Source organism: Quercus suber, unplaced genomic scaffold (genome assembly GCF_002906115.3).
Source record: "Quercus suber isolate HL8 unplaced genomic scaffold, Cork oak 2.0 scaffold_9, whole genome shotgun sequence".
Classification (NCBI taxonomy): domain Eukaryota; kingdom Viridiplantae; phylum Streptophyta; class Magnoliopsida; order Fagales; family Fagaceae; genus Quercus; species Quercus suber.
This window is the reverse complement of record NW_027069475.1, coordinates 1,421,135-1,429,598: the sequence shown is the minus strand read 5'-3', so window position 1 is coordinate 1,429,598 and position 8,464 is coordinate 1,421,135. Positions and strand designations below refer to the sequence as shown.

At 36.7% G+C, this 8,464-nt stretch overlaps 1 protein-coding gene across 1 annotated transcript; it reads right to left on the bottom strand.

The window, feature by feature from the left end:
* Positions 1–5,432: 5,432 nt before the first annotated feature.
* Positions 5,433–8,413, bottom strand: LOC112029726 (F-box protein At-B). The gene is made up of 2 exons (XM_065776779.1): positions 7,098–8,413; positions 5,433–6,938 (listed from the first exon to the last, which is right to left on the bottom strand). Exons 1-2 carry the CDS (start codon positions 7,122–7,124, stop codon positions 5,568–5,570), a joined length of 1,398 nt encoding a protein of 465 aa, XP_065632851.1. The 5' UTR covers positions 7,125–8,413; the 3' UTR covers positions 5,433–5,567.
* Between the last annotated feature and the right edge of the window lie 51 nt (positions 8,414–8,464).

Genomic DNA, 8,464 nt, shown 5'->3' with positions numbered 1-8,464 from the left:
GTCTATGAAATTGCCATCCGTCATGACATCCCATTTCACGGCCATCCAAACAAAGAGTCAGCCATGGTTGTTCCTCCTATGTTTCAGTAAGAAAAGCATTTCCTTTACCAGTTGAACGATAATTGACATTGTGTACCCTATTTTTAGAAGTCATTGTTTATTTGATGAGTGTATTTTTTACCTCAAGAAAATTTCGGTCCACGGAAAGGAATCTAGAAGTTAAAGTCCTTTAATTGTGGCTTTTTAGGGCATAATATATCTCACATGTTGATTGAATTTTGATACCTCAAACGCCGTATCATGTTGAAGTCACAGAAACAAGACAGTATCCATCTTTGTGGTTGTAGACATCTTTGTCAAACCGGTAATACAAAGATAAAACTTCCTTGTATTTCACATTCAGTTTTCATCCATTTGTTTATGGGGTTTAGGGTTTAGGATTTGTGTAATTGTCGTACACTCACAATTACACAAATCAACAAGTTTTGAAATTGGATGTAAAAATGGTTATGCCCATAGTATGGTTTCAAGTATTTTATGGGTGTTATTGTACTTATTTGCTATTTTCACTTAATTGAAATCCTAAAATAAACATATATTGTCTAAAAATGTTTAAAAATATACCTAATTATATTATTAATTAATTATTTAATTGTCATACTCCCGACGTGTCGTACTCTTGTTTTTCAATAATTGTCATACTCCCGTACCAATACCCGTATCGTACAAGTACCATTTATTTGAATTAGAGTCTTCTTGGACAGTCTTGGATGGTAATATAGAAAATGTACTTTTTACAACTTAAACATCATTTTACGTCATGCTTGTATTTAATTAGTTACAGTATCATTCTATGTTGCAAAAATTGAGCATTAAGACTTTTGAGAAAAAAAAAATGTATTAAGACTATTAACAACACAAATTAATAGTCACCCCCAACAACTAGCCGTCAACTTACAACAACCCTCCTCCTTTACCTAGGCTTGGAACCGATTATGAACTAAATATATGGCACAAAGCACAAACACAAGCGAGGTTAAACATGTGAACTATATGAAACAAAAAATAGCAAACATTGAAAAAAAAAGGTTGGCTTAGCATAAATCGTATCATGTAGTAACTTCATCAATTTCAGTCTTTTAGAAACGACAGATGACATCCTTCCCAATATAACACACAAACTCATACACACACAATAACAAAGTCAATCTTGATAAAGGTAGACTTTCTCTTGTTGGGACTAGTTTTTTAATCTAGCAAGGAATAGAGATTTAAAAATGATTAAAAATACTGTCACTTGAATGGGCAAACATGGTCCTCACGAAGAAAGGTGTCCAGTTTCCTATCAATTACAGGATGCCTTTTAAATCTAGCGAAACTTTTCTTTTAACAAAAACAAAAACAAAAACAAAAACAAAACATTTTAGTGTCACATTTTAAACTACAAATGTGCAACATTATATCATTTCTTCATGTGCTTAACAATGGGTTGAAGTCTAACCGAGTCTATATGCATCCATTGGCTAGCCATGGTTAGACCTCAGATAAGGGGCAAGTGGTTAAGGCCATAGCCACCCCCCTGTAATATGGAAGCAATGAATAAGGGGACAAAGAGAAAAATTTTGTCACGTTCTTTTTAATTCATTATTCGTGGAAGCAAATAGGTAAAATGCTAAATTTAGCAACTAAAAATATTACAAAAGTATGCTGCATCAGTGAAGCAAAAGCCTTTTTTTTTTTTTTTTTTTTTTTGAGAAACCAGACTGGTAGCCTGGGGCTTTTATTAGAAAACAAAACCAGAATACTAATACTTAATGAACATCAAAGAGAGCCAAGGGTGCAATGTCATCCGGTAGGTCTTCCATACATGCCTGAAATTGTACCCCAGATTTGGCTCTTTTTACCAATGCATCAACTACCCTATTACAAGAATGTTTAACAAGACAAAATTCAAAGCAGGATAAATGAGAAGTATGAGTAAGTATATCATCGATCAGGTTGCCATATAGGGCTTCACTAGTAGAGCCATGAGTCAGAGCTTGAATCATAATCATCAAGTCTCCCTCGAAAAATCTTTTGGGATACCAATTTCGAATGCAAACTTCATAGTACAACAACATGCCAAAGCTTCGACCTCAACTACAAAATTGGGAAGGGGAATACGTTCAACCATAGCTGCAATCACCTCACCACGACTGTTGCGAATGCCCATTCCCATACCAACCGAGTAAGTGCTGCTGAATACGGCACCATCAGAATTTGCCTTGAAAACAATTTTGCAGTTATTGCACAGGTCCAAATCAACAATATTGCACCAGAACAAATTATTCATGGTAGGCAAGGCTTTGTTGCAAGCTTTCTAGGCAAAGAGCTTCACTTTGTTAAGGACTTAGCTTCCAAAGCCCTCTCCAAAATTTCTTCTAGGGGTTTGGGTTAGAGCTACTAGCACTGTTAGCCATTGTAGCATTGACCAATAGTTGATAAGCACTTTGGGTAGTAAACACTCCCGTAGGCGTTTGAGACCAGATTAGACGTTCAGGAGGAAGTCTAACACTAAGAGGAATGCTAAGAATCAATTTCGATTCATGAGGCATGAACAGTTGCTGAACTTGATCCACTTTCCATGTAGCTGACTCGGCATCAATGAGAGAACTGACCTTGGCATTAGGGGGAAGAGAAGGTGGAAGAGCAATGACAGTTCTGCAAATTTTATCCGGTAGCCATTAATCTTCCCTGAGGCACACAGATTTCCCATTCCCAACTTGCCACACCATGCCTTTTTTAATAACATCTCTTGCACTTAAAATGCTCTTCCACACATAGGAGCCAAGAATGGATTCTTTGGCCTCTAAAATGGAACGGTTAGGAAAGAATCTTTGCTTTAAACCCTAAACCCTAAACTTCTCAATCTCCTTGAACCCTATCCCACCATTTTCTTTGGCCTCACACAATTGGTTTTATTTAACCCAATGAATTTTTCTACCTTAGTTGCTATAATCTCACCAAAATTTTCGAATCATGGTCTCCAAACCTTTAATCAAACACTTTGGAAGCTTGAAAAAACTCATGAAATAAGTTGGAATGGCTTGAATCACTGCTTTAATCAGAACCTTTCTGCCAGCTTGAGACAGTGACTTCTCCTTCCACCCTTGATATTAGGGCTGTCCACAGAAAACCGATACCCAACCCACCGGCAAAAATCGTCCGATCCGGCCCAAGTACCAGCCAACCCGACGCCCATGACGGTCGGCAGTGGGTCTCCGCCTCCAGAACCCATAACCGGTGGGTCGATTGGCGGGTTTTCCCCCCAAAATCTGAAAAACCCGAACCAACCGATGAAAACCCATAATCCGATGAGAAACCCAGATTCCGGAAAGAAAAACCCAGATTCCGCACGAGCAAAACCTAGATTCCGGTGTTATTTGATAATTCCAGCGAGTTTTGAGATGTTCTAGATCTAGTTGAGTTTTTGGCTAGATCCGGCGAGATTTCGCCAGATCTAGTCGAGATCTTGGCTATTTCCAGTGAAACCTCAAAGGATTTGGCTAATTTTCATCATTTTCTAGCCAGATTTTCTTTATTTTCCAGATCTCGACTCCGACCGAACTCGACCGCTGCTCGTTGATGTTCCAACCCATCTGAACCGACTTCTTCGACGATCGGCGGTGGGTTGAAAGTTTGCCCACCCGATTTGGTTAGGCCGGTTTCGGGTTGGGCACAAATCCGACCCGGACCGACCCATGGACAGGCCTACTTGATATAAGTGAAAATTTGTTTTTTAGCTATTCCCCAAGGGCTGAAAGCCCCAAATATTTTTCAGAGTTTCTAATTGAAGGGACACCAAGGAGCTGTTGAATGCGAATCTGAACATCCTGATGAGTGTTAGAGCTAAAGAAAATATTGGTCTTATCCTTGTTGATTTTCTGTCCACTGCCTTTTTCATAAGTAGCCAAAATGTCTAGGATAACTTGTCATTCTATTTCCTTTGCCTGGCAAAAGAGAACACTATCATACAAAAAGAAAAAGTGAGAAACCCACGGACCATTTCTGCATATAGAAACTCCTCTGATAAAGCCATCAAATTCAGCTTTATGGAGGAGCCCTTGAAGACCAATAGTACACAAAAAGAGCATGTACAAAGACAATGAATCACTTTGATGTAACCCTTTACCTGGTTTGATATGCCCTACAGGTTTTCCATTGAGAAGCACAACATAAGAAACTAACTTGATGCAAGACATGATAGTAGACACAATTTTACCAAAGAAACCCAAATGAACCATCACCTTCTCTAAAAGTTGTCATTCAACTCTGTCGTAGGCTTTGCTTATGTTAAGTTTGAGAGCCATGTAACCCAAATTTCCTTATGTCTTACATTTTAAATAATGTAGAGTCTCAAATGCTACCAACACGTTATCAGTGATTAGCCTCCCAGATAGGAAGGCACTCTGTGAGTCAGAAACAACAAGGGCAGTACTATCTTCAACCGATTAACTAACACCTTAGCAATAATCTTATAAAAAACATTGCAAAGGCGAACAGGAAGACAACCAAACTCTTATCCAAAGCCATGTTTTTTTTTTACTATTGAGCTACAATGCACAGCCATCTATATATTATTATTGTGTTGGTGATAGTGGTTGTTATTTATTGTAGTAAATATATTATTTTATTGTGTTGTTTATATTATTTTATTGTATTGAATGCTAAAATAAAACCATTGATGTTGAGAGTTTTGTAAAGAGAAGTAGTAAAATAAATAAAGTAGTTTTTTGTGATGCCAAATTGTTAAGTTTTTGACACCACCAATGTTATAAAGAAAAAAAATACTAAGATAAAAATATAGAAGCAAACTACTCTGCCAGGATGCAATATAGTATTTAACTGTTACTTGAGCAAAATTTGATTCCCTGCCTAATATCTTCTATCAACATATTTCTACCATACATTAAATCAAATTTACTTTATGTTCACCATGATAGTAGAAAGTGTTAAAAAAAAATACAAAATTAGTAATTAGCTAAATTCTTTTGTTAGTAAAATTAGCAACTAAAATTTTTGCTAGTAACTTAATTAGTAATTACCTAATCTTAGGAGTATTCATAGTAACACAAACCTCTTCAAACAAAATAAATTTAAAACTAGGAATTTAATCTTGATAGCAAAAAAATTTACCTAATCCTTCTATTTCCAGCGGGTAAATCATGATTTTTGATTTCTACTACTTTATTAGAATTCAATTTTGTTCCTAAAAACCAAACAATCCCTAGAGCCTTCACCAGAGAATTGTATGAGTAGATTCAACCATTTTAGCCATTGGTGATGTCTCAGTACAATTTTAAATTTTTACCACTTTTTTTATTTCCATTTTATGTTATGCCAAACACTGAAAAATATTTTACACAATATTTTCATATACACTACCAAACACGGTAAAAAAAAAAATATTTTCTTGCAAATATTTTACATGTAAAATATTTTACCTTTGCAAATATTTTATATCGAAATAAATGGAGCGTAAAAACCAAACACATCCACAATAACAAAAACCAACCCATCCACTAAAATCAAGACCAGCGGTATTCTGGTATATGAAATTGCCATCCATCATGACATCCCATTTCACAGCCATCCAAACAAAGAGTCAGCCATGGTCGTTCCTCAAAAATTTCAGTTAGAATAGCATTTCCTTTCCCGGTCAAACGTGTGTGCCCAATACCAAGCCAGTGTAACCCAGGGAACAAAGGCCTCTTAAGTGATTTAATTGAATTAACGGACAAGCCACTGCATTTATAAATATCAAGCCTTCGAAGTGGTTTACTTCCATCTTGGAACCTTCTCTTCATAGCCAATACTTCCATGGATGAATCGGTCACATAGAAGCAACACCTAATACTCAACTCAGTAATGCCTATACCAACCTTAGCAATTGTAAGTATTGCTTTATCTGATATTCGAGGCATGTATCCTAAATCCAAGGCTGACAATGATTTGCCAATTGTCCCACTATGGAGCAAAATAGATAAACCTCCATCAGTTACCCTCTTACAGCCTCTTAGACACAAATGTGTGATGGGTGGACTCCCCTGGCCAAGAATAGATATTCCACGGTCTGTAACATCAGCTCCTGAGAGATTCAGAGAAGTCAATCTATGAAGACACGAAATGGACCTCAGGCAGGAATCTGCTATGCTCCTGCAACCATATAGATCAAGGACCTCCAGGCTGCTAGAACAAGCCAGTTTTTTCACAGTTTCACAGGTTAGAAGACTGCATGAAAATAATCTCACCTCAACAAGGGAACAAGGCACCCCGGTGAGATCATGAAAGGCCAAGTCTGACAACAATAGGGCATTACGAACTTCAAATTTTTTTAACCTTTGGCAGGAGTGTAGAATTGATGCAAAGCCTGCATCACTAACTTTAGAAAACCCACAAAGTCTCACCGACTCTAGGCCCTTGCAACCCTCAGAAAGCAGAAACATGCCCATATCATTTATTCTTTTGAATGCCACTTGCTGGTTCCGTCTACTCCGAATAAGTGAGAGACCTGTTAAATGATGACAAGAGCCCAAGGACTGGAGCCCTTTGTTGGTCAAGTCATTGTGCAATAGTGGTTCCTGATGTGGTCTGTCTTCAAGATCCAGCTCTATCAAAAGAGGAAGAGAGTTGGTGATCAAAATAATCAGATCATCGGATATAATATCTAGGACCAGTGACAAGCACTGCAATGGAATACAGGTGCCCAATGGAGAGATGATGCCAAAATCAGCTGTCTCAGAACAAGTCCTATCAACTTGAAGTTGGTTTATGAGGTGGATCCCGTCTTGCTCAAGCAGTGGCTGCAATTTCAGGATTTTAAGAGTTTTGGGCAGGAAGAATTCAATGGATTGCAAAGCGCTTACATCACCTGTTCCTCGAATCTTTAGGCAAAATGACTGAGGTATTATAAAAGAAACAGGCTTCAATTATTTTGGTAAAACATGCTTGAGTTGAAAAACATACTTTGTCCGACATAAGTCAAAATATATTGAAAGAGCATCTACGGAGAAGTAAATAATCAATTTAAAGAAAAGAGTTTGATCCCTTTATCTTACCTCCAGGTACAAGCATCCTCTGAGCATACGGACAAGGTTACATTTGAAAATTTCAGGTGAGTCCTGCTCTACCAATTCAAGCGTAAGCACCCTGACATGAAAAAGGGGAAACGGAAAATGGTTCAGATTTTAGTTTTTTCAGAATGGTTTGCACTTTGCAGTTAGAAAAGGTCCAGAATGAGATGTGCACATGGAAAATAGCCTTTTTTTTTCCTTTTTTTTTTTTTTTTAAGTATCTGCCAGGGAAGCCTATTCTCCTTAACCTCAACTAATAAGTGTCCTAAAAGCAGCTATATTGTTAATAGGGCAAATTACAACTTACCTACCTTTGGTTTGGCCAAAATTTACTTACCTGTGATTTGGCTGAAATTTAAATTGCCTACCTATAGTTTGAATTTTGACACTTTACCCACATGAGATTAACTAATTTAGAGTTCAATAACCCATTTTTGTTAAAAATATAGCTAAATATGTAATTTTGCTCCACTTTCATGTCTCTCTCCTCCAAAAACACGAAAAACATATAAATACAAGATCAAAAAGAATCCAGCGGAACACTTGCATTATGGGATTTTAAACCATAGGTAGGCAATTTAAATTTCAGTCAAACCACCACCGCGCACCCTTGACGTGATGGTCACTCCACAAGTATAAGTGCTTATGGGTTGTGGGAGCAAGAGCTGGGATTCAAATCTTTAGGAAGAAGCTTCACACACATATACATTTTAGACTAGGTCAGAGTAAAAAAAAAAAAAAAAATCGGTCATAACTCTGGTGAATAAAGTGTCACATTTCAAACCACAGGTAAGCAATTAAATTTCGGTCAAAACCATAGTAGCTAAGTTGTAATTTACCCTTGACAATAAAACAACTAGTTTCAAAAAAAATATAAGTATAATGGTTTAAGGTTGAAGGTCAAAGTTAGGAGAAACGAATTGCAATTGCATGCATGGGGAATGAAGTTTGGCAAAAATTTCATCTCAGCTTCAAATTATGAACATGAATAATCTTTGTGTACTTATTTTAAGTGTTGAAGATTTCATATATGAGCAATGTTAGTGAAAAATAGAAAGAGAGTTGTACTACAGCGTGGTTGGAGCAAGCAGCGGAGAATTCAGTAGATAAAAAAAGCAAGTGTTAAGAATGAATACGCTAAGATCTGTGTCTCGATGCATGAATGAGACATTTAAAGTAGAAACCAGTGTTAAGAATATAGGGCACAATCAATCAATCAATCTCTAACATAATTGGTGATGGTGAGTGTGATCTTATCTCTAACATATGGGTTATGGCACCTTTTAAATTTGGTAATCAAAAAAGGGTTTATGGATAGATAAAAAAAAAAATTAAAAAAAAAAAAAAAAAAA

What these genes read in the sequence shown, in the direction of transcription:
- LOC112029726 (XM_065776779.1), bottom strand. Translation starts at nt 7,124, where the DNA reads ATGCTCAGAGGATGCTTGTACCTGGAG. An exon ending in GAGGATGCTTGTACCTGGAG is followed by an intron (nt 6,939 to 7,097) that starts GTAAGATAAAGG and finishes ATAATACCTCAG; the next exon opens with TCATTTTGCCTAAAGATTCG.